The sequence below is a fragment of the Capsicum annuum genome, chromosome 3, assembly GCF_002878395.1.
Source record: "Capsicum annuum cultivar UCD-10X-F1 chromosome 3, UCD10Xv1.1, whole genome shotgun sequence".
NCBI classification, from domain to species: domain Eukaryota; kingdom Viridiplantae; phylum Streptophyta; class Magnoliopsida; order Solanales; family Solanaceae; genus Capsicum; species Capsicum annuum.
This window is the reverse complement of record NC_061113.1, coordinates 3,480,147-3,506,789: the sequence shown is the minus strand read 5'-3', so window position 1 is coordinate 3,506,789 and position 26,643 is coordinate 3,480,147. Positions and strand designations below refer to the sequence as shown.

At 37.4% G+C, this 26,643-nt stretch overlaps 3 protein-coding genes across 4 annotated transcripts; 2 read left to right on the top strand and 1 right to left on the bottom strand.

The window, feature by feature from the left end:
* Positions 1 to 260: 260 nt before the first annotated feature.
* Positions 261 to 4,053, top strand: LOC107864343 (selenium-binding protein 1). Its single transcript, XM_047408894.1, has 7 exons — positions 261 to 663; positions 1,580 to 1,775; positions 1,885 to 2,112; positions 2,732 to 2,963; positions 3,061 to 3,168; positions 3,253 to 3,525; positions 3,682 to 4,053. The coding sequence occupies exons 1-7, from the start codon at positions 540 to 542 to the stop codon at positions 3,961 to 3,963; spliced, it is 1,443 nt and encodes a 480-aa protein (XP_047264850.1). The 5' UTR covers positions 261 to 539; the 3' UTR covers positions 3,964 to 4,053.
* A 1,800-nt stretch (positions 4,054 to 5,853) lies between these two features.
* LOC107864342 (pentatricopeptide repeat-containing protein At4g14050, mitochondrial) lies at positions 5,854 to 8,013 on the top strand. The gene has a single exon (XM_016710692.2). It carries the CDS (start codon positions 5,854 to 5,856, stop codon positions 7,684 to 7,686), a length of 1,833 nt encoding a protein of 610 aa, XP_016566178.1. The 3' UTR covers positions 7,687 to 8,013.
* Positions 7,896 to 25,249, bottom strand: LOC107864341 (probable acyl-activating enzyme 16, chloroplastic). 2 transcript variants are annotated; one of them, XM_016710691.2, is made up of 18 exons: positions 24,682 to 25,249; positions 22,478 to 22,669; positions 21,430 to 21,544; positions 21,187 to 21,274; positions 15,164 to 15,375; positions 14,208 to 14,326; positions 13,357 to 13,506; positions 13,103 to 13,170; positions 12,536 to 12,641; positions 12,228 to 12,386; positions 11,567 to 11,620; positions 11,402 to 11,482; positions 11,016 to 11,153; positions 10,107 to 10,266; positions 9,249 to 9,328; positions 9,032 to 9,177; positions 8,835 to 8,892; positions 7,896 to 8,240 (listed from the first exon to the last, which is right to left on the bottom strand). In XM_016710691.2, exons 1-18 carry the CDS (start codon positions 24,838 to 24,840, stop codon positions 8,148 to 8,150), a joined length of 2,178 nt encoding a protein of 725 aa, XP_016566177.1. In that variant the 5' UTR covers positions 24,841 to 25,249; the 3' UTR covers positions 7,896 to 8,147. The 2 variants fall into 2 exon arrangements, with proteins under 2 accessions (XP_016566177.1, XP_047264849.1); XM_047408893.1 differs by having other exon boundaries at positions 24,651 to 25,158.
* Positions 25,250 to 26,643: the final 1,394 nt, after the last annotated feature.

The window sequence follows — 26,643 nt, the reverse complement described above, 5'->3', positions numbered from 1 at the left end:
TTGATGAAAAAAATTTAAAATAAAAAAATAAAGAAAAATCGAATGCTGAGGTGGCAGCCATCTCATCAAAATATTACGCCACATGGCTCTTAACTTATTAAGGTAGAAAAATGTTAAAATAAAGGGAATGTTTGATAACTTTAGTAACAGTAAAGGTATATTTGACTCTATAATTTAACTAAGGATAAATATAATCAATTAATTAAAATAGAGGAGATATATTTGACCCTTATCTCGTCCGAATATTTTTTAAACGGATTAAAATAAAAAATATATAAACATTAAATTTTGGAAACAAAGGGAGTATGTACATGGAATATTATCCTGTCTACATACAGACAAAACAAACTGCTGCATGACATAAGGCCTTAAACATAAAGTCCCAAAAATCTGACAATTCACCACATACTTTTGTTTACCTATATATAGCTTTGTTGTTTTCAGCATCCAAAAACTGATAAAGGTTATTCTTTTTCTAAGCCCTTTTAGCACCATTTTGCCTATTTCTGGTCTGAATTTTTCTGTTTTTTGGTGAGAAAATGGCAACAGATATGGAGGTGGGAGTTAATGGGTGTTGCAAAAAAGGACCTGGTTATGCTTCTCCACTTGCTGCTATGTCTGGTCCTAAAGAATCTTTAATTTATGTCACCTGCATTTATGCTGGTAATTTTTTTCTGTTTTCATTTTATGATTTTCTTGAAATTGAGGTTTTTTTATTTGTCTGTTTTATGTTTGTCAAGGGAAGTTCACTGTGTACAATTATGGATTGCTATAAAAATTCTGTCTTTATGGGCCAAATGGAAATCTTGGACGTGTTTATCTTTTTGGTTTGCCATCATGTGATGTTCAATATCTGTATTGGAGTCGACTAATCTGAATTTGTGCTGTATAAAGCCCAGATTTTGGTTTGGGAAGGGGGGGGGGGGGGAGGAGAACTCCCTAATCATGAGTGCTGTTGGATGTTCTTTTTCTCTCTGTCTGTTGTATGCTTGTAGTAAAACTAGTTGAAAAATGAAATCTTTATCTCTGCTTTTGCTGATCAAGTATGGTTCTTTCTTGGGTTTTCTTCTTCTTTTGTTGGGGGTGGGGGTTGTGAGAGGAGGAGATGGTATGGAAATTCATTGTAAAATCTAGATTGCTATAAAAATTCTGTCTTTTGTGGCCAAATATTAATCTGGAATGTTCATATATGTTTTTGGTTTCCCATTTGGTGTTCAGTAACTGTATTGGAGTTCGACTTATCTGAATTCGCTCGAAGTGCGCTTCCCCTCACTGAATTAGTTCATAAAAGTGAAGTTGTCTGTTGTATGTTTGATATAAAACTAGTTGAAAAATGAAATCTTTATCTCTGCTTTAGCTGATCAAGTATGGTTCTTTTTGTATAGATTTGTTGAAAATTGAAATCTTTATCTGTACTTTTGCTGATCAAGTATTTGCTATGGAAATTCATTGTGAAAAAGCACTAATATTTGAATAAATATTAGATTTTAACCGATGAGTTCAATGGTAAAACTCTAACAGGATGAACTAATAGAGTTTAAATCTTTAATCTGCCTCTGAATATGGTTCATTTCTACAGGAACAGGAAGGGGAAAACCTGACTACTTGGCTACCGTAGATGTTGATCCTAATTCACCATCTTATTCGAAAGTAATCCATAGGCTGCCAATGCCTTATGAGGGCGATGAACTACATCACTCTGGATGGAATTCTTGCAGTTCTTGTTATGAAGATCCATCAGCTGCTCGACGATATCTCGTCCTGCCTTCACTAATGTAAGAATTATATCTACTCCCTTATAATGTTCATGAGAAAAAACAAGTGCATCTTGATGACTATATGCAAGTAGGCAACTTAGATTTTCAATAAATTTAACTATTGCAGATCAGGACGCATTTATGCAGTTGATACACAAAAGGATCCGAGAGCTCCCAGTTTGTATAAAGTTGTTCAGCCAGATGATGTCATTCAGAAGACGGGATTAGCATTCCCTCACACTGCTCACTGCCTTGCTTCTGGGGAGATAATGGTGTCATGTCTCGGAGATAAAGATGGAAATGCCGAGGGGAATGGATTTCTTCTTCTTGATTCAGACTTTAACGTGAAAGGAAGGTACTGTATTGTTGTACTCTCGAGTCGTAATTTTCTCTGCTAGTTTTGTTTGTATCCAATTGCCTTGGTGTCTCTCGCGTATGGTTATTATTAAAAACCAACCTAGTAGTTAAGAACAAGAAAATTACAGAATCCTTGCATCTGAGGGGATGAGTATAAATGAAAATCGATTTAGCAAAAGAAATGAATTGGAATATTGAGATAGATAACAAACTTTCATCTTTTATGTTAACGTGCATGTGATTGGGCAGGTCCTCTGTTGATTCCTTGTACCGCGATTATTGTATTTGTTTCAGATTCTGTTCAGTTGCTATCTGTTGTTTCTTGTACTTCCCATTACTTCTTTCTCTGGGCTTCTTTGGGCTGTTTTTATCTTGAGCCAAGGGCTTCGACATACACACTCCCCATCCTAGACCCCACTTTGCGACTACACTGGTTATGTTGTTGTTTTTGTTGTGATTGGGAAAGTCCAAGGACTGTTTGCTATTCTATCCTAATTTCTAGTTCCGGTCCTCTTGACGGTTTATTAAGGAAAACTGAAGTTATGTGGTTTTAGTGAAACTACGCTATGCTCAATGTCTAAGCCAAGACGTATTTTGACTACTTTATTATATTTTAGGTGGGAGAAGCCAGGGCATAGTCCCTTCTTTGGTTACGACTTTTGGTACCAGCCTCGACATAACACCATGATCAGTTCCACCTGGGGAGCTCCATCTGCTTTCACCAAAGGTTTCAACCTCGAGCATGTTACTAATGGGCTTTATGGTCAGCATTTGCATGTCTACACATGGCCTGGTGGTGAAATAAAACAGACGCTGGATCTTGGGAACACCGGGCTCCTTCCTCTAGAGGCAATGAAACTCCCCTCTTCTCCCTTTGCAACTTCACGCCGTGATTAATCTATCCTGATGAATACATTAATATATTCATTTTCGTTGTCATCTATAGGTAAGGTTCTTGCATAATCCAGCTGAAGCAATTGGGTATGTGGGATGTGCTTTGACCAGTAACATGGTGCGTTTTTTCAAGAATCCAGATGGCTCTTGGGGACATGAGGTCAGTAATCACTTTCGCTTTCTTGGACCTTTCAATTAGTTGTTAGAAGTATCGATCACCAAGCGGAATGCCGAACCAATGCAGGTAGCTATCTCAGTTAAACCAGTGAAAGTGCAGAACTGGATTCTTCCTGAAATGCCTGGTCTTATTACCGATTTTCTGATCTCTCTTGACGATCGTTTTCTATACCTGGCAAACTGGCTACACGGTGACATCAGACAGTACAACATCGAGGACCCTGCCAATCCTAAGCTGACTGGCCAAGTGTTTGTTGGAGGCGTGTTTCAAAAAGGGAACGCTGTACTCGCTGAGGCTGAAGATGGTTCAACATACCAAGTCGATGTCCCAGAAATCCAGGTAATTAGAATTGAAAATGATGTCTCAATAACATCTATAATGCTGCAGCAACTTGTTGATATTGTTAAGATAGTTTACGTCTACCCCTTTGTCCCGAATGTTGTTGTAGATGCACGTGCACAATGTGATATAAATGACCTTTCTTACTACTTCCAGGGACATCAATTGAGAGGGGGACCTCAGATGATACAACTGAGTCTAGATGGGAAACGTTTGTACGCTACAAACTCACTTTTCAGTACATGGGACCGTCAATTCTACCCCGAGTTAATAGAGAAAGGAGGTCACATGTTACAAATTGACGTCGACACAGAGAAAGGTGGCCTTGCTGTCAACCCGAACTTTTTCGTTGATTTCGGAGCAGAACCTGATGGTCCATCCTTGGCTCATGAAATGAGGTATCCTGGTGGTGACTGCACTTCTGATATTTGGATATGAATGGCTAAAAATCTCATACAAGAATAAAGTATGGTGCCTTTGGTCCCATGATGTTGCATTGCCTATTATATAAAGTTTTAAAACTCTACATTTCAGTGACTCCTTATCCCGAATGGTCCTTTTTCTTGATTTCAGATTTTTAACTTCCCGGGATTAGTCGGGACTCGAAGAGTCTCGATACCCGGTGCAAGTCAAAAAGAAAAAAAATACATAAATATGATCCTAAACTTGACACCAAATTATAACATTGACCTTAAACTTTGACAGTGCACAAATAGGATCTTTAACTATTCAAAACCTGAACAAATAAACGCCCCGATCCTATGTGGCAAAACGCGTGTTGTACATGCAAAACGGCGCGCGTCCGAGTTGGAATTGAAGGGTCTTTTGGCTCAGCTTTTGTATAGTTTAAGGGCCTATTTGTGCACCCACAAAGTTAAAGGTCATACTTATAGTGTGTTTTTTTAATTAGGTGGCACCATATGAGTGGATTAGTAATCCACGTCAGAGCAAATGAGGTACACGCGTGTAGTTGCAAAATTGGAGTGTCTTTTTGTTCAGGTTTTGTATAGCTAAAGGGCCTACTTGTGCACTATCAAAATTTAAGGTCAATATTATAATTTGGTGTCAAGTTTAGGGTCATATTTATGTATTATGCCAAAAAATTTCTATTGCAACTTATGGATCTTTTAGCTTGCGATCTGAAGATCGCTTTTGAGCAAACTAAAAACTTGTGAGAAAACGTTAGACCATGGTCTTAGATTTCGTAAGTTATTGCAAATGCTAGACCATGTATTATGTTTTTCAAGTAATGTTGCATGCTATAGACTCTTGTGGTATGGTTCTATCCTGTACCTGAGCTTAACCAATGCTTTAGTGACTTTATGACACTTTATGTGGTATGGCACATAAGATGCATGTAGTTCCACGAGATGCACGTACGTCGCGCGAGATGCATGTGAGACACGAGATATACATGTAATGCTCACAAAAGTTAATTTTAATTATTGAATATACTTGAAACCCCTTGTTAAGATTTGACTTTAGACCACCAAATTCGTTGGTCCGCCCTTGTCCTTACTAGTTTAAATTCGGTCGCGTGAAAAATGTGCGAAAAATATCTATACTTTGGCAAAATTTATAGTTATGTATCCTGAAATTTGCGGGAATCCTATGACTCCCTAGACTATTTTTTACCGTATTCAACTGACATATATTTGAATGCGTGAAATTTTTTTTTTGATAAGGGCAAATATATGCCAGTTAAATATGGTAAAAATTAGTCTAGGGAAGTCGTAAGATCTCCGTAAAGTTCGGGGTGCGTAATTGTAAATTTCGCCCAAATACGAATATTTTTCGCACATTTTTTCCTATGAAATATTTATTATTAGTACTACTATTTATACTACTTTAACGTATTTTTTCACTTTTATTTTATTTATTATTATGATAATAATATGATATAACCTTAAATGACTAAATGAGGATTTATAGAGCCGATCTCAACTTATTTATTGTGAGTTTATTGCATGGAGAAGGATGAACTAAAAGAGTGTAGAATAATATTTCAATATGGTTAGATAGAAGATAGTGTGATGCACTAAATGAGTCTATCGTATAAAGAAGGATCGAACTAAAAGAGTCTAATTATACACGACCTTAGTTCATATTCTTACAATCGATTATTTCCATCGCTTGAATTCGCGACCTTGACATTACATGCCAATAACTTCATCAGTTAGCTTTTAAGATTATTTTTATAGCTTAAATCATTGCTTGAATCTATGACCTCAATGTCACACGACAATAACTTTTATCGGTTAGTCACCTTTATATAAAAATAGCAATTCATTAATTTCCCTCTCGTATTTAAAAAACACTTTGTTATGAATGAATCACTTTCATTTTCTTCACCAACTCCGACAATGTGCAAGATTCCATTTCCCTTTACAAGGCAAAAAATTACATGCTCAAATAATCAAAATTGGTTTATACAATTGTTCATTAAAGTTATGCAACAATTTAATAGACATGTATGGCAAATGTGGCCATCTCGATGACGCTTTCCAACTGTTCGACGAAATGCCTCAAAGAGATTTAGCTTCATGGGCGTCAATTTTCACTGCACATAACGAAGAAAACAGACACGAGGAAACGCTTTTGATGTTCCATGAGATGTTATACGATGGTCTTTGGCCTGACCATTTTGTTTTTGCTAGTGTTGTTAAGGCTTGTGGTAATTCAAGTGCGTTGAAAGTTGGTAAAGAAGTGCATTGTCAGTTCTTGAAATCGGTTTTTTATGACGATGATGTTGTTAAGTCTTCGTTAGTTGATATGTACGCGAAATGTGGATTGCCCCACAAGGCGAAATCTGTTTATGACGCGATTTTGGTGAAGAATTTGATTTGTTCGTGTGCGATGATATCGGGGTATGCACGTTGTGGGAGGAAAAATGAAGGTATTGAGCTCCTAAGGGAGTTGCCGGAAAAGAATTTGCAATGTTGGACAGCTTTGATATCGGGGTTAGTGCAAAATGGGAACTTGACCGATGCTGTTGATGTGTTTCTTGAAGTGAGGAGAGAAGGGGTTGATATGAGGGACCCGTTTATTCTTTCGAGTGTAGTTGGAGCTTGTGCTAGTTTAGCTGCGTTGCAGCTCGGTAAGCAGATTCATCGATTAGTTTTAGGTCTCGGTTATGAATCTAGTTTGTTTGTTAGCAATGCTCTTGTGGATATGTATGCAAAATGTAGTGATATTGTGGAAGCGAAGTGGATATTCGATAGCATGTTGACGAGAGATGTTGTATCTTGGACCTCAATTATTGTCGGGATGGCACAACACGGGCAAGGTATTGAAGCGTTATCGTTGTATGATGATATGATCTTGGCTGGTCTTAAGCCAAATGAAGTAACATTTGTTGGATTGATCTATGCTTGTAGTCATGTTGGATTAGTCAACAAAGGTAAGAGTCTTTTCAGATCGATGATTGAGGATTACAAGTTAAGTCCTTCGTTGCAGCATTATACGTGCTTGTTAGATCTGTTTAGTCGATCAGGTCACCTTGAGGACGGGGAGGATCTTCTTAATACGATGCCAGTTCAGCCTGATGAAGCTGTTTGGGCTGCTTTATTAAGTGCTTGTAAGCAACATGGAAATACTGAAATGGGAGTCAGGGTCGCGAATCGCTTACTGATCCTCGGACCAAAAGATCCTTCGACTTGTATACTGCTGTCGAATACGTATGCCCGTGCAGCTATGTGGGACAATGTATCTAAGTTGAGGAAGCATCTGGCGAATTCGGAAGTTAGAAAAGAACCTGGCTACAGTTCTATTGATTTGGGTAGAGAAACTATGACGTTCTATGCTGGAGAGGCGTTGTATCCTATGAAGGACGCTATATTTGCTCTCCTAAAGGAGTTTGATTCGGAGATGAGGAAGAGAGGTTATGTTCCGGACACCACGTTTGTTTTGCATGATATGGAGCAGCAAGAGAAGGAAAGGCAACTCTTTTGGCACAGTGAGAGATTGGCTGTGGCTTATGGACTCCTGAGGACTGTTCCTGGTTCGGTAATTCGGGTGGTGAAAAACCTTCGAATTTGTGGTGATTGCCACACTGTTTTAAAATATATATCAAGCATTACAAATCGAAAAATTGTTGTTAGAGATGCAAATAGATTCCATCACTTCAATGAGGGGACATGTTCATGCAATAACTTTTGGTGATTGTCTCTTCAGCTGTCAAGCTGCACTTTACCTGAAATCGATCCTCGGAGACAGAGGCAGAGCCAGAATTTAGTGTGTGTATGGGTTCTATATAGTGTCGATGACCCCAAGCAAGCCCTATCGCGGATCGTAGAGCTACTCAAATTTATGGTTGAATGCAACTAATAACACAAGGAATAGAACAAAGATAGCAACAAGTAGTACAACAATTTTTCTCAGGAGACAAATTTTACTGAATATTTTTGTGGTACAAACGTAGTTAAATGTGCCTTCATGTACAACTTTTATGTTCTCATAAATGTACACCAAGTTCTATTTGATCTATTCGATTTCAACGACTATATTGTCATTACAGTTATAAGTTTTCGATAGAAAAATAATCTGAAAAACCAGTTCGCCAGTAGCAATTCAGGTGTTGCAGCTTTCATAGCTAAAAAATGAGGGGTTGCCAGTGACAGGAATCAGTTGTACAAGTTGTCAATTTGTTCTTTGTAAAGTGCTGCAACTTTGTCTCTCTTGATTTTCATGGTTGGTGTTAGCAAGTCACTGTCAATCTGCATTAAATAAAAAGGTCTAAGATACAGAAATCATCTGACATTAAAGTCGAATCAAATTGCCAAAGAGGCACAACAACAACATACCCAGCGTAATCTTACAAAGTGGAGCCCGGAAGGGTAGAATGTACGTAGACCTTACCCCTACTTCAAAGGTAGAGAGGCTGTTTCTAATAGACTCTCGGCTCATGAAAAAACAGCTCAAAGCAGTCTAGAGAAAGAAGTAACAGGAGTACAAGAAACAACAGCTAATAACCAGCGTAATCTTACAAAGTGGAGCCCGGAAGGGTAGAATGTACGCAGACCTTACCCCTACCTCAAAGGTAGAGAGTTTGTTTCTAATAGATCCTCGGCTCAAGAAAAAACAGCTCAAAGCAGTCCAGCGAAAGAAGTAACACGAGTACATGAAACAACAGCTAATAACAAAACAACAGATAATACAGTACGATAATAGGGATACAAGAAATCAACAAATAGTAACAAAGTCGAAGGACAAGAAACTACATGAGCAATACTACGATTACTAAAAGAACAAACAGTAAGACAACACACTGCTATAGAGGTACCAAAGAGGTATCAGTTAATTAATGGTACCGTGAAAGGTTCATCAATAACGAGGATAGGTCCAACTTGAAACGAGCAACCCGAAGTCCTGCATTTGTTAAATAAGAGGGAAGAAGATGTTTATTTTAATGGAATTTGAAATTATATATTGACAGGATGCAGATAGGAACACAATGAAAAAATTGACAGTAGAAGTACACATTACTGCAGAAGCTGTAAGTCCTTACCATTTTCTTAACTCGTCGTGTAACAGTCCAACTGCTTTTTCTTTGCTAACTTCAGTGGCTTCAGAATCCACAATAGCTGATTTCTTAGCTGCTAACAGAACCTCTTCCTTGTTTGGTACAATTATAGCTCCAGGACGCCGTTGATCCTACATGTTATTCATGTCAAAACTTTGAAACGTGAGAGAAAATCTTAATTACGCAGCAAATAACAATTCACCTGGCCAACAACAACTATCTGCTGGATCAGACTACTTCCCATAGCAGCTTCTTCAATCTCTGATGGTTCAACATTCTCACCTAGTTTTTCCACAAAAGGTAAATACATATGATAAAGTTCAAAGATGTGAATTGCAAAGTAGTAGAATAAAGCAAAACAGAACCTCATCTGCAGTAACGTACACGCAATGATACGAAAAGGGCCCTAATTACAAACAAGGATTTTCTCCCAATGAAAATCCCAAGAAAGTTCCTTTCATCAACAAGTTTTCACCAAATGTTCTCGTGGATTGTAATCTTGCAGTATGAAATTCTTTAGGTAACCATCACTACACGAGGTTTTTCCGACAAATTATGTTGGCCGGAGACTGCATAGTGCAGAGGACTTGGCTTCTTGAGGATTTTCCAAATCACCAGGTAATATGTATTTTTACTGCAATTCTTTCATAGGTTGCGAAGAAACATTAGCAGTTCAAAATTTGGTTTTGATCGATCTTTACACCTAAAAAATTAAGTTTTTCTTTTTGGATTGCCCATACAAGACTTATGGAGGTTGTGAGGACATGTTATCCACCATCTCCAGATGTATGAAATCTTCGGATGTAGCAAAATCTCGCTATTCAGAATCAACTTCAACTAAGCATGTCAAGTGAACAAGTTAGGTCAAATTTTGGATGGGTTTGAACTGGTTGAGTAAATGAAACCAATCATCTTGCTTGGTTTAAAATGAGTTGGATCAAATTTGGCGATAGTTGATCTTCATTTAAGCGAATAACTGACAGAACACCAGATCGTAGACAAACTTGCACGTTACTAGAGTAGTCCAAGAGCAGACACACTAGAAATTATAATAGCTCACCAGTTGAAAGGACTATGGTATCCTTTGAACGGCCTTCAAGGACTATTATACCCCCACAGTTACGACTTCGCCCTATGGAGTGATCAGGCGCAATCCAACCAAGATCACCAGTGTTCAGCCATCCATTCTCATCAATAGCTTGCTTTGTTGCCACCGGATTCTAAAGAAAATTTACAAGATACTGATGGTTAATCAACACTGAAAGAGGAATTATGTTCCGGAGGAACACATGCAGCTCAAAATGACTACCAATGAAGCCACTGAAGGCAAAACATGTTTTTTGTGTCTTTTATTATGACGAACAGTTACAAGGACGCTCTTTTCCAAGTATTGATGAAGAAAATGAATAGCTTGTTTGGCCAAGCTTCTGGAAAACCGAAAGTGCTTATTCAACTAAAATGAAGCAGTAAAAAAAAGAAAAGGCAGCCTGGCGCACTAAAGCTACCGCTATGCACGGTGTTCGGGGAAGGGCCACACCACAAGGGTGTATCGTATGCAGCCTTACCTTGCATTTCTGCCAGAGGCTGTTTCCAAGGCTTGAACCCGTGACCTCCAGGTCACATGGCAGCAACTTTACTAGTTGCCTCAAGGCTCCCCTTCAACTAAAATGAAGCAGTGTCACCTTAAAATAAAATGTAAGGAAAACTAATGATGTCTCGTCATAGATATCCAAGGGAAGACAACAACAACAACACACGCAGTGTAAACCAACAAGTGGGGTCTTGGGATGGTAGGGTGTACGCTGAACTTACCCCTACCTTTGTTGGGTAGAGAAGCTGATTCTAATAGACCCTCGGTGTCCAAGGGAAGACAAAAAGAATAATTAATTTTTGATCGACCTGTTGCATTCCATTAACAGGTCTAACTAAGAGGAATTATAGAACTCATTAAAAAAAATTATGCACTAACCTTATAGTAGCCTTTCATTATTAGTGGCCCTCTAGATTTGACAATGCCTTTTGAGCCTGGAGGAAGGACCTCATCTGTTTCAGAATTTACAACTTTTACTTCCACATGCCGAAGGGGATGCCCAATCGAGCCAAGCACCTTCGAAGATCAACAAGGACTATGCTATATGAATACCACATTCTGAAGTATGCACAGTTACAGCAAAGTAATGATAGAAACTAGCCTAAGAATATGTAAAATACAAGTCACATTTTTTGTGTGGTGGGAAGCAACAAATGTGCCATAATGGAACAATTTCAAGGTCATACAAGGAATCCCTATAAGAAACTTCATCGTCGAAGAAGTAGAATTCTTTTGGTTCCATATGTCTAAGATACAATACTCACGTTACATGTAAGACGCCGTGCAGCAATCACAGGAGCAGACTCTGTCAAGCCATATCCATTCTGAATCTTTATGTCAATAGCCTACAAATTACCAAAATGTATGTAAGGAAAGAGCACCAATACAATTTCTTACTTACAATAGTTAAGACTATAGGAGCTACTAACCTCAAAGAATTTGTCGACATGTGAAGAAAGACTACCGCCCCCACTTACGCCAGCCTGTAGAATGCAAAGGAAGGTAATCTTAGTGTCTTCACAATCCAGCAAACTTAAGTCACGTTTGCCCATACAGAATACAAGTACAACAAAACACCAGCACGGTGCTTATGGAAAAGAGTAGGATGCGGTTGTTAGCAATGTGTGAAAAGATGAAACTTCATAATTATGCACTGGTCGAACAACAGCATGCGTAAATGTAAGAGAGTGCGTATACTGTCCCCAACCTTTTAAAACTATTTCCACTCACCTTGGCATGAGAAAAACATTCACCTTCTCTCTTCTAAATTTCTTTAATTTCAAAACTTACATTGTCTTTCTTCTGATGTTTTAAGATAATGTTAAACTCTTTGATTTTCTTGGTTACAACCTTACGGCATCAGAAATTTCTTATATTGTGGATATCTACTGTGTACCGAAATGTCATAAGTTTAACAATGACACATCCAACCTCAAAAGATCTGCGTAAATCAGTCAACTGCCTAGTGTCGGATACCATTATAAGGCCTATAACACGGGTCTTAGTTTGTTTTGCTACTTCAGGGAGTCTTAAACTTCAAAGATGCACTGATACGGAACATCACAAGTCGCTAACAGTTGCATATCGGACCTTTGAAATACCAATGCTGGAGTGTATTTTACTATAAACAATTTTCTTTGCCAGCATATGTAATGGCAATAGTATAGCAGCAACAGTTCTGGCCCACAACCAGTCAAGCAATGCTGCAATATATGAAGGTTGCTTTGTGTCCTTCGTTAAACATTTCCCCTGCATCAGAGACCATGATGTAAAGAGTAAATCATGATTAAATCAATGTGACTATAACTATACTATCTAAGAGTAACTATTACTTCAAAATGAAAATACTAATGGTGCATATAATCTGAAAACTTAGTACAATAATATAAGGGACTAACCTCGTAAATCCTTTTCGCCTCCATGTAAGTCATACTGATTTTTAAGAACAATTGGGCAATGAGTTTACGAACAGTAGAGCTTGAATTGATCTGCTTTAGAATTCCACTGTAAAGTTCACAATCCATTGTTATCTAATAATATAGAATAGCAAATAAATGATATCTCAAGAAATATCATAAACCACAAATTTTCCAGCCATTTAAGAAACAAAAATCAAAGGAATGAGAAGCTACTTTATCTACTGCACGGTGACATAGGGGGCAGAATTTCCATGCTATTCAACGGTAAACTTGTTTTCAAAAGGTTAAGGGAATACGAAGATTTGTAGCAGAAGTTTTACTCGGTATTTGTTCCAGAAAACATTCCTTGGTGGACAAAGCATACTGTCTTTCATCTTTCCGAAGGTTACAATATCCTATTACAAAATCAGTGATGAGCATGCAACTGCTAATGCTCTTTGTCCCACAAAAATGTATCACTTCGACGAAGAGTTTCTATGAATTAAACTAGCAAAAAATTTCTCCATGACATAGTTTTAGAATTGCCATCCAGATCTAAGGATATACCTGTATAACGTCTCATACACAAGAGGAACACTTATCAGGTAATGTGGCTGATAACGTCGCAAATCATCCTACAACATTAAGAAGGTTGCTGAGGCAGTGGCAATAAAGAGTAATAATCGAAGTACAATTATATTTTAAGGGGAAAAAGTACTGGAGCAGAAATCAGATCAATGTTTTAGACTCTTTCGAAACATTATTGGGGCGAAATAAGGGGTACAGAATGATAAACTAAGGAACCAATACGAAATACACACCTTCAAATTCTTTATAGTTGTGTACATTTGCTCTGTTCCATGTGTGAATATGAAGTATTCGCAAGCACGTTCATATGCATGCCAAGGCGGAAGTATGCTTAGAAATCTGTCCCCAGGTACAGCAGGTACAATCTCCCCCAAATTCAAAATCTGACAAAAAAACACAGGGATGTCAATAACTTTATGTACCCAAAAACTAGCAGTTAAGCATACTTATCGACAACACAGATACTTTTGGAAGTTAAAATGATACTAAAAGATGGAAAATCAGTAAAATTAGCAGCAACAGTAAGAAAACATTATTTTATATGTACAATGGTAATAGTACGAGCACAGGCACCATTTTCAAGTAATTAAGATCACTGTGTAACTTTTTCTTTTTGGTTTTAGTATTCATGCTGCTTTTACGATGATTTGTTTCAACCGTACTGGTTGTTTTTAGTGACATTGTGACTCCATTATGTGACCGTACTGCTGGCACGATGCCTCTTTACAGTGATCGGATTGGTAGTTACACGACTGTTTCAAGTGACAGTTCCAAAGGTAACACGTTTCTTTTCAGAGGCTGTTTTTTCTTTCTTTCTCATTGACGTCTTTCCCTAATACTTTATTTGTTTTTCTCACAAGAGTACAGAACCTATTAAAGGACATATTTTGAGATGAGATAGTTTTAAAGAGAGATCGGTTCATCGATCCTTTTCACCAAACTTGTACCTCAAGTTAATAGCTTTTTTTTTTTCATATAACCAAGACTAGAACAACAGGATAAAGGTAATACGACAAAGATGAGCCTGCAAAAGTGAGATCAACTAAAGAATTCTTAGCACTAGAGTACATGTATAAGTGCAAACCTGGTGAAGCAGATTTTTATGTGTAAGCATGACACCTTTTGGATTACCGGTGGTTCCACTGGTATAAACAAGTGTAGCCACGTCATCGGAGTTGATTGGTTCATATGAATATCGCTTCCCTACAAAAATATTTTGTTAGCCACTGATGTTCTCCCCAATAAAAGGAACTAGGAACTACATTATTGAAAAGTAAAACTTCAGAATCGAAGACTAGATAAAAAGGTTATTAAACTGAATATAGCGTTGACCATATAGCTTGTAAACACGTAACTGCTTAAAATATATAGGAATGCAGACTAGACGGTGAGCTCATTTCCAAATGTTATGGAAGTTGTAACAGAAACTGAAAGGATAAGAAAAAACTCGACAAGCTAAAAGCGAAGTAGCACAGTCACATTAGGATAGAGCCAAAAGTTAGTCCTATAAAAAAAATCTTGAGTAAGGTGCACTAGCCTATAAATTTCCATTTGTTTCTTTTATTTCACTGGACACAGAATCAAAACTCCAGAAGTAAAGTTCAGGATGAACTTTGCATAAGCCGAAAATGAAGCGTAAAGCCAAATTAATGATAGAATTAGCATGAGCTTCAGGATATTGATTTCCATGCTGAAGTCTCGAAATTGAATCTACTAGTAATGATTTTGTTCTTTACACTAGGCAGGAGTTGTACATCTTACCCTCCCCAGACCTCACTATGTGGGAACACACTGGGTTTGTTGTTGTTGTTGTTGGACACTAGGCAGGAGTTATGTTTTAGCGTTAGTATCTCAGAGAGCTCATGGACATAACGTAAACTGAAAAGGAATCGGGAAGATGAGCTTTCGACTTAAGTAGAAAGAAGAACGTCAAGAACGAGCCAAAGTACTAGATTTATTATAAATGCAGGATAACAAGTCAAGGAAATTCTGTTGTTTGAAGAAAAACACCAATATATCATCTTACAGTAAATGTCTTACTGGCATCTTCAGAATCACGTAGATCCACACGACTCTTGTGACCCAATTCAGTGATCTCCTTATAAGTATATACAGGATATCCCTGCTTGGCTTCTGTTACAAGGCTTGATTTCTCTCCCCAAAGTAAAATAACAAATCGTACAGCTGCGTGGGAACCAAAGGTGTCTGCAATCCGGTTGTACATCTCAGGATTGTCAATAGCAAGAGCGACACTGGCAAGGCAATGATTAATAAGATAATGATAATAATCTTATCACAGTCAAAATGCATGCAGAAGAAAGTTGTATTTGTGTTTAAGATGAATATTGCAGGCATCCGACAACACCTTTTTATCTTTGGAGAAGAACATTTTATCGTAAAAAAAAAAAGGAAAATGAAAGATGAGAAAAAGAAACCTGAAATTAATGAACAAAAATAGAAAATATAACCCAAAAGAGAGCAAAATACAGTAACAAATAGAAGTTCTCTAAACTTGTTGCTGGCACACACAGCAAAGATAGCTACTTCGTCAAATTGGTCGCAGCTGCTGGTGCAAACTAAACAATGAGAAACACATACACTAAGTAAACCTCAAATCAGATGTAACAAATCTAGCCAACATAACTGACCATGCAGGCATCTTGAAGGCGATTCAAGATGTTCATGTTATTTGTTTAGTTCATCAGCTTCAAAATTGTAACCAGTACTATTGGAAATATAAATATCAGTTAATTTTCCTAAGGGTAGTTTAGTCATTTTACTCCCTTAGTTTGTTGAGTCGGTTATTGTAGTCTATAAATAGACAGCTGTACTGTAGCATTAGTGAGTAAGAAAGATCAGTTTTCTTCTCTCATTGGTTCCTTGTTGGCTTCAATGGTGAAGTAGAAGTTGTGATTGTTTCTGTAATTTCTAGTAGATTTCATTTGTTCGTTGATAAGTTGACATGGTATCAAAGCCAAAATAGTGATCCGCACCGTCGATTTGTGGCTGAGCTAACGCAGCCGACAATGGTGGCAGCAGAAAAATCTCAGAATTCACAAGCTATAGAGGAAATTGATCACCATCATCCACTTTATCTTCAAAATTCAGACACACCGGGGTTGACCTTGATCGGAATCAAATTGACTGGCCCGGAGAATTACACTTTATGGAGCAAATCGATGAGACTAGTGTTATTGGGGAAGAACAAATTACGGTTTGTAGATGGAAGTTGTACGCGAAGAATGTATAAGGGAGATATGGCTCGGATCTGGGAGAGATGCAATGCAATTATGTTGTCATGGATTCAGGCTACTGTTTCACCAGAGCTCAGTTCCAGTATAGTTTATGCATCAGATTCGAAGACAGTTTGGGATGACTTCAAAGAGCGTTTTGACAAGTCTAATTTGACTAGGATCTATCAATTGTGGAAGGAGATCGCGACTCTGTTGCAAGGTACAGATTCAGTAACTACATATTTTAGTCGATTGAAGGATTTATGGGATGAAATCAACGGGCTAATACCGGGTCCTGGTTGTGATTGCGATGAAAATAAACCGTTTATCGAGCACTTGCGTCAATAGCGTTTGTTACATTTTCTCATGGGGCTCAATGAGAGTTTTGGTCATGTACGCAGTGATATCTTGCTTCGAAGTCCTGCTCTCACTGTGAATCAAGCTTTTGCACTAGTAGTACAGGAGGAGAGTCAACGTGTCCTTGGTGTGACGGATGGTCATAGGGAGTCACTAATCATGATGGCTGGTAAAAGTAAACCACCTACATACAAACAAGGGCCAAAACAACCACAGAATTTTGATCGTCCACATAGAGAGAACAACTTTAGGCAGGGTGCAGGGCAGAACTACAGGCACTTTAAACCAGTAACAATACCAGGAACAGTGTGTGAGCATTGTGGCTACAAGGGTCACCTCAAGAAAGATTGTTACAGACTTGTGGGATATCCACCAGATTTAAAAGTAAGAAGCATTTGCAGAATACATTTGCTCATAATTCTTCAGCTCAGTTCAAAGAGCCAGCTGCAGGAAAGGGCAAATTTATTGATGGAGAGGAATATGAGAAGTACATGAAATTCAAAGGAAAAGGGAAATATGTCACAGCGGAGGAATATGAGCAATATCAACAATTCAAAGGAATGTCTGCCCAAACTAGTACTTCAGGAACTTCAGGTGATTTCCAAGCACATATGTCAGGTATAATTACCTTGTTATCCAATGCATATACACATGATTGGATTATAGATTCAGGAGCATCACATCATGTTACACGGTACAAGGATTTTTTACACGACATGGAAAGATGTAGCAATCAATACAATAATGACATTCAGGTACCAACGGGAAGAACATATCACATTACTCATACAGGAAATGCAGTGATATTAAAACATCACAAACTGAAGAATGTCCTTTACGTTCCAGAATTTAAATTCAATTTGATGTCAGTCTCAAAGGTCACAAGAGATTTGTGTTGTTCAGTATCCTTTTATCCGAAATTTGGTGTTTTCCAGGATCTCTACAATGGCAAGGTATTGGAGATTGGTAAAGAAAATCTGGGACTATATCTGTTGAATGCTAATACAGAAGAAATAATAATAGGAGCAGCAACAATAAATGATATAAGTACTACTGAGCTATGGCATGCGAAGTTGGGTCACCCTTCTTCAGGTGTGATGGAACACATACCAACATTAAAGATCAATAAATGGACACAACAATCCTGTGAAGTATGTCCACTAGCAAAGCAGACAAGGTTGAAGTTCCCCATCAGTGAGCATCATTCCAACACTATCTTCCAGTTAATACATGTAGATGTATGGGGACCATATAAAGTTCCCACTTATGATAGAAAGAATTATTTTGTTACTATAGTAGATGACTTCAGCAGATATACATGGACTTGTTTGATTCAGAGTAAGAGTGAAGTCATAGTAGTTTTAAAAGATTTCTTGTTGAAAGTCAAAAATCAGTTTGATACTACTATAAAGATTTTGAGATTTGATAATGGAACAGAGTTTTTTCATTCCAATTGTTTCGAATTGTTCTCTTCCCTTGGTATTGTACATCAAAGCTCCTGCCCTTACACACCCCAACAAATGGGGTGGTAGAGAGAAAGCACAGACATATTTTAGAAGTTGCCAGAGCCTTGAAGTTGCAGAGCAATGTTCCTAACAGATTTTGGAGTGAATGTATTAGAACAGCTGTGTACTTGATAAATAAGTTGCCCTCACCTTTGTTGAAAGGCTCCACACCTTATGAGATATTATATAAGAAGCCCCCATCCTATCACCATTTGGGGGTGTTTGGTTGTCTTTGTTTTGCTGGGACATTGCCGAAAGGAGACAAGTTTGATGCCAGATCAACAAAAACAGCTATGATGGGATACTCAGAGACACAAAAGGGATAATTATATGATCTAGAGTCTAGATGTTTTCTAGTGAGCAGGGATGTGATCTTCAAGGAAGATATTTTTCCTTTCAAAGGTATGAAGCATGAAGAGATCAATGTATTTCCTATGACACCTACAGATTATACTTGTGATGAGATTATGCCTACCCTGGTTAGATCAGTACCTTCTCAACCAGCTGAGAATTTAGAGAATTCCTTGCCTCAGGTTTCAAGTAATGATGCAGACATTATCATTAGTCTTACTGTTGAACCACAACATGAAGAAAGAAGAACACAGAGGGTATCCAAAGCACCACTTTGGCTTAAGGATTTTGCAACAACTAAGAAGTCTTCAGCAAATTATTCCTTGGCTGATGTACTGACTTATGAGGCCTTGTCTCCAGAGTATCATTCTTATGTTCAAGCTTTCTCAGCACATGTTGAGCCCAAGACGTTTAAGGAAGCAAGTACAGATAAGAGATGGATTGATGCGATGCACAGGAAATAAATGCTTTGGAAGAGAATAACACTAGGGAACTGGTCAATTTACCTTCTGGAAAACAAGCCATAGGATCTAAATGGGTGTATAAGATCAAGTTTAAGGCAAATGGTGAAGTTGACAGACACAAGGCTAGGCTTGTGGCAAAGGGATACACACAACAAGAAGGTTTAGACTACCATGAGACTTTTTCACCCGTAGCAAAGATGGTTTCGGTAAGAACCATAATTAGTATAGCTACAGCAAAAAATTGGGACATTTCTCAAATGGATGTCAGCAATACTTTCCTATAGGGAGATCTTTATGAAGAAGTTTATATGCAGCTGCCTCAGGAATTTCACATTCAGGGGGAGCAAAGAGTTTGCAAACTGAAGAAATCCCTTTATGGCCTGAAACAGGCCTCAAGGCAGTGGAATATCAAATTATCTGAAGCCTTAATAGCAGCAGGATATCAGCAAAGTGCTTATGATCATTCTGTCTTCATACATCATGATGGATCAGATCATTCTTGTGTATGTAGATGACTTACTCATCACTGGAAGTAATGTTACCCTAATTCAACAAGCTAAAGATGCACTACATAAGGCCTTTAAAGTCAAGGATTTGGGACAGCTTAGGTACTTTCGTGGAATTGAGATATTAAGATCGGATAAAGGTGTACTCCTAAACCAAAGGAAATATGTCCTTGAGTTAATCTCAGACGTGGGATTAGGCAGTGCTAAACCAGCAAGTACACCTCTAGAGATGAATCAAAAACTCACTACGGTCGAGTATGATACACATGTTGGGAAAGAGGATGATCCAGAGCTACAGGATGTCTTAGGATACCAACAATTAGTTGGTAAATTGCTATATCTGACTATTACTAGGCCTGATATTTGTTTTTCAGTTCAAGTATTGAGTCAGTTTATGCAAAGGCCTAAAAAATCTCATATGGATGTTGAGTAGTAAGATACTTGAAGGGTGCTCCTGGTCTGGGTATTTTCTTCAAGGCACACGAAATCACTACTATGACTGTATACTGTGACTCTGACTGGGCAGCATGCCCTAACACTAGGAGATCAGTGACAGGTTATGTGGTTAAGTTGGGTGCTTCTCTCATTTCCTGGAAGTCTAAGAAACAACACAGAGTCAGTAAGAGTTCCGCAGAAGCAGAATACAGAAGTATGGCAGCGGTAACCGCAGAGATCACTTGGCTTACAGGTTTTTTGAAGGAATTAGATGTTAAGTTGCATTTACCAGTTGAGCTTTATTGTGACAATAAGGCTGCACTACAGATAGCAGCTAATCCTATTTTTCATGAAAGAACAAAACATATTGAGATTGAATGTCATTTTGTTCGGGAAAAGTTCAAGTCAGGGTTGATTATTCCAGCCTATGTCTCTACTGATCTACAACTGGCTGATCTCATGACTAAAGGTCTTAATGGAGCTCAGCATCATTTCCTCACTTCCAAGCTTGGTGTGTTAGATATCTTCCACCCTCGAGCTTGAGGGGGAGTATTGGAAATATAAATATCAGTTAATTTTCCTAAGGGTAGTTTAGTCATTTTACTCCCTTAGTTTGTTGAGTCGGTTATTGTAGTCTATAAATAGACAGTTGTACTGTAGCATTGTGAGTAAGAAAGATTAGTTTTCTTCTCTCATTTGTTCCTTGTTGGCTTCAATGGTGAAGTAGAAGTTGTGATTGTTTCTGTAATTTCTAGTAGATTTCATTTGTTCGTTGATAAGTTGACAAGTACCAACTAAACGTCCCTACACAGAACAAGATTTTCTTAAAAATAAGCAAATATAGTGAAACTCGGATATGAACAGCGACAAATGCCCAAAACGATTTTATCAGTATGATATAATGAATTTTTAGGGAGATGGTGTGCTTCTGACGGTAGAGTCGTTTTTCTAGATACAAAAGATATTTATACATGTTAAGGCAGAGAAATAAGGCCAATTATACTGTCAAAACGAGGATACAAAATCTACGTACCAATCTTTCAACAGATCTTTTATTTAGTATTGCTGTCAGTAACAGTACCAACATGTTTAAAAATAAGAGGCAGGGAAGACAAATAATCAGGAAAAAAGAAACAAGAAGAAAGACAGGTACAACAAGTAACATGCTCGTTAACAGGTTAATTAGAACAACCATCGAGCATCTGCACTAACCATTCAGAGTGGCTGTATAATTGCAATAGCTCTTGAACTGATGACCTTGAACCCCTTACGACGTTGATAGCCCCACTTGCCATCATACCTAAAGGAAACTGGAGACATTGTAACAGAGCTTCCAAATAAATTGAACGTAATTTGGATTGTGATTTTACACTATATCCCTACTTCACTTGTCATAACGACCAACAAAACCACAGTACACATAGGAGTCCTCTCAATAAACGTATCAGTGATTACCTTGGTCTGCAACAAGCCATCGACACGAATTATCAGCAAAGAGCGCAATCTTTTCATTTGGCTTTAGCCCAATAACTCTCAAGCCTTCAGAGAAATCCACAATTTCCTGATCAAGCTGCAATTTTTGGCAACGCATTTAGGGAAAATACTATGGAGAGAATAGGAGAGCTGATAACGTAGTTAAATGTACTTATTATCCCAATTATCTAGTTGCCGTCTTGCAAAAATTTGATATAGTAGAAAATATAAAAGTACTGCATTATCCTCTCCTATCCAGTTTTTCGTAACAAATACTCTCAGGCGTGACCGTCTAATACATGATAAATGATCTGCCCCAGTCTCAAAAGATCCTAGAATCATTAACATTAGAATAGATTAAAAGAAGATTGCAAGTTGAAACTTCTGTTCCCCCGCAGAATTTCAACTCTTTAGATCAACTTTAGAAGCATTCATGATACCATTCATAGACATCATGTTTAGAGCTATAAAGCTTAAAATAAGAAATCAAATTGTGCCATCCATTTTTTGAAACAAAAGGAGAACAGTATATACGACAATTTTACCCGAAGAGAAGGAAGACTGACGAGCTAATGATGACGCAAATCCCTAATGTTGAAGGCAAGGTCATACACCATTTGGTTCATCACGCCTATGAGCAACCGAATAATCAAGCAAATGACTATAATTCTACACCAGCAATGACCGATAAATACTAGAAAAGAAGATCTTAACTACGGACTCATGTTGATAATATTTGTTCATAGCAGCTGCTTAAAAATGAAAAAAGTAAGAAGCTCACGCATATCGATAACAAGATGGATAGTCTCATGCAGTTACCAACAGTGGGACACTACACGAACTTATGAAACCAACTATCGTTCTAGAGAAAAAGCTCTTAAAAATAGAAGAAAATTTAATAGCAGGATTCAACGAATTCTCCTTCTGCGCGACTTCAAACAATGAAGAAATAAACACAAACGGTTAAATATTTCAGCTTTATACCAAAAAAGGATATTACCAAGAATAAAATGAGAAAAGAAAAAGTGACCTGTTTATAAGTCATGGTTGTAGGAGGATCATGATATGGGTCCACGACTGCTACACGATCACCAAATTTCTCTGCCGAAGTCCTCCAAATATCAGGAACAGTTCCCCACTCTGTCAAGGGCAACCCACCATTACCGGACAACAATTCACTTTCCAGAAAAGCCGAGCACTTCCTGATTTCCGCTTCTGCAATCTGTGTACATGATTCAGTGAATCCCATAAATAAGTACACAATAGCAGCAGTAGCTGAGTCTACATGATAAGCGTTCAAATTAACTAAAAACACTCGATAAGTACCTAGTACAGATCCCAACTTCTCAGAAAAAGTATATTAATACAGGTAAATTATATACTTATAGGACGATTCCAGAGAGTCAGTGAACATTAGATTTAAAAGATCAACATGTGTTTCCTGGCACGTCGTCGTCCTTTTCTAGTCTTCCCCATAATAAGTTTTGAAGATTCAAAGAAGAAGCCTAACCCAAAAACTGGAGCTGAACTAGGAGAAATATGGACAGAGAAGCAGTATCTGAACATTAAAACATACATGCTAATACATCTGTCAGCATGTTACTAATAGGCAAGGTAATGAACTAATGAAGATAGAGTTATGTTATTTCCTGCAAGCTTAACACTAGTTTGATATCTGGTGAATATAGTCTGAGAAGCATAAAAGATAAATTCGAGTGAGGTTTGAAGTTGAGATAAGTAGCAACCCTACCCATGGCATGTTTCCCAAAACCTATGTTGCTCGTACACTTAAAAAATGTCATCGTGTGTGTGTCGGATCCTTCAAAAGTAGTGCACTTTTGAAATATCCAACATAGTGAAGCAGCATTTTTGGAGAGTCTGAGCAACATAGCCCAAAACCATCATGTAAATTTCTAACTGTTAGCTCTCAAAGTGTAGCCTAACGGCCGATGAAAACCAAACGAGACCAAAGAGGAGGAAGTTGTTAGGGTAATAAGTTATGTTGTATTGGTTGTGAAAATTTTGAAACTTCATAATGAAAGCCTTCTTTGGGAGATTGGACCAATGAACCTTTAGATTGAGAAACTAGAGACACTGGTGATTGAAGAAAGCTCAGAAAAATTTTCTTATCAGATAGCGAAGAAAGGTGGCAAATTTTCTCTTAACTCATTATAGATTGTTATCAAATACAATGCTGATCAAGATGAGATTTATTTTCCAATGAAAACGTAAAGGGAAACGAAACATCCATCTAAAGTGGCATGCTTTAGATGGATTGCCAACGCAATGCATGCTAACTTAGGATAACATATGAGGCACCCAAGGGTGCAGCTAGCAGTCAATGAAGTTGGAATAAAGACCATGGAAGACCACGGATGCTAGTAAAAGAACTAGGTAATTTCTTCTTATCTGCCTAAGTCCGACTAGTGGGATTACACTCCCTCCGTTTTATAATTCCCAAATTCCAATTCTAACTCCGCAACTAAACTAAAGGGTCTGTATGTTGTTATTGTTATCTGCCTAAGTCTTGACGCGCAAAGCTACCCAATATCTGCACTAGTGGGACGATGCAGGTACCCAAATTGAAGCGTGTGCAAACTAACCCGAATATCACCACTATGAAAAAAAAAATACATGAGAAATATCACGGTATCACCCATCCTAGTATTACTCTCAAGTCTAACAGAATCCAGTACATTAATGCTAGTATGATCACATACAACAACAACAACAAACCCAATGTATTCCCACATAGTGGGGTCTGGAGAGGGTAAAATGTACGCAGTCCATACCACTACCTCCAGAGAAGTAGAGAGGTTGTTTCCGATAGACCCCCGGCTCAGGACACATAACATTATAACAAACACAAAAACATATAAGCTCATACAGTACGCAAAATAAACAACGCTGCTAGCTACTACAAGAAATAATACAACCACACTATCTAGCCGAAATCATAAACATCACTCAAATACCACAATCATGGAACTCGCAAACAAAATACTCTTCCCTACTATTACAGATGCACTCCTACCCCTAACCCTCTATACCTAATCCGCATCCTCACACCTTCCTATCAAGAGTTACGTCCTCTGTAAGCTATAACTGCTCCATATCATGCCTAATCACCTCCCTCCAATAAATAATAGTACAATATATATTTTTTTTAAAAAAAAAAAAGACAAAAACAGCAAGAGCATTACATCAAAGAAGCAAAGGCTATTCAAGAATAACCTTATTAGACTGACACTGAACTCCACCAAGTTTCCTACTCTTATCAACAAGAATTGTAACCAACTGCTGCTGTGACCAAAACTGTCTTCCCCCATATCTTCCACCACATGGAATACCAAACACATTAGATTTCAAACTCATAGTAGTAGTACTAATCATCACTGCTATCTAATCAACAACAGTATCCCTTGTACTTAGTCAAGCTGCACGACAAAAATTGGCCTAGACACCACCACTATTACTCGGAGTAATAATAATGATAAAATGGACAAGAAAAGAAGAGTAATATTGAAGTAAACGTAGAAAAAGGATCAGATGGACGAAGGAACAGATGAAAGATAGAGACACATAAAGAATTGTACTATTAACCAGTGCTGACAAAAGTACTCCATAACAGAGGGCAAGTGTGTGCGTTGATCAATAGGATTACTTTATTGTTGTGAAGGCCGACAGGTGACAAATACAACTAACCAATTGCCTATTGGCACCTTTTTTATAGTAAAAGATCTAGATGTTCGTTGTGCGAGTTATAAGCTCCATAAATAGTTTCGAAATAAAACAAAGGATTAGTGTGAGATATTAATTAGTATCATGATTATTTATTCTATCATACTTCCTCCGTCTTAAATTATGTGTCCCAAATTGACATAGCACATTAATTAAAAAAATAATTAATAATATGACTAGTTTATCATATTATTCCTATTTAACTTAGTGATGTTTATATTTTAATTTGAAGAAAAAATAACTAATGCAAAGGGTAAAACATGAAAAAAAAAATTGTCTCTTTTTGAATAATGAAAAAAATAAGTAAAATGAGAAATCAAATAAAATTTGGGATGGATAATTTGAGACGGAAAAAATATATATCATAGTAATAGATCAATTATTCCATATACATAGTGAGATAACTAATCTTGAAATAATTAATTTTGGAATAACTCTTTCTCAATCAAACAACTCTTCTTAAGAGGTAATGGTCACACCACTCCCAATGTCGATCTCCAGTATTAGTTTGAGAAAGTCGTAAGGTATTCGGATTTTTCAAGTTTCATAATAAAATATCAATTGTATGAAATTTCTATTTAAACTATCACTAATTATTTATCAAATGACATATCAACTATCATTCGTTTGAGTTTCGCACCTAAATAAAAAAGATGAATAATTAATAATTGAGACGTATCTTAATAAATATTTGATGTTTGGTGATAGTTTAGTTAAGAAACTTAAATACGTCACAGTTCAGATATAAAATTTAAAAATTAAATATTTTAGGTGTGGTTTTTAACATTTACTCAAATAATTATAGGTGAAGGATCATTAATAACCCCTAGAGTATTACGATTTTGAGTTTCATATCTTAATTATTAGGTGCCTGAGTTTTTATCTAAATTATCACAAATAATTAATCAAAGCATACTTTAATTATGATTAATCTTGGCTCAATTTATGTAGCATTTTTTACTTTTTAATTTGTTAAAAAAAAAAGTAATATTTTCTTATATAGCACCTATTTAATGTATACGAAAGAGCATGAGTTAATGACAAATATCAGTTGCAAAGGAAGGGGATCTACTCAGTTTTTTTTATTTTTTGGTTTCCCAAGTATCCCACAGTCGGCAGTCGTGACACTAACCTATCGTTTCTCGATTAGTGCATTTTGCGGCCGACAGCCATGACCACAGAGTTTGCTTCATTCGCCAGAGGCGGGGATCGAACCCCCGACCTCTTGCTTAAGGAAGGTAGCGCTGAACTACTATGTCAACTCTGGTGATTGGATCTACTCAATTACTCGAAGCTACTTGTAGAATGCAAAAATTGAACATCCCCATTGCTGATGATCATTGTTGTTTGTGTGATAGTCAACTGCAGGAGACAACAAATCATTTATTTTGGCATTGTGATTTGGTTTAATTTAAAGAGGTTAAGAAAGAAGTAGAACAATGGACAAGCATTATA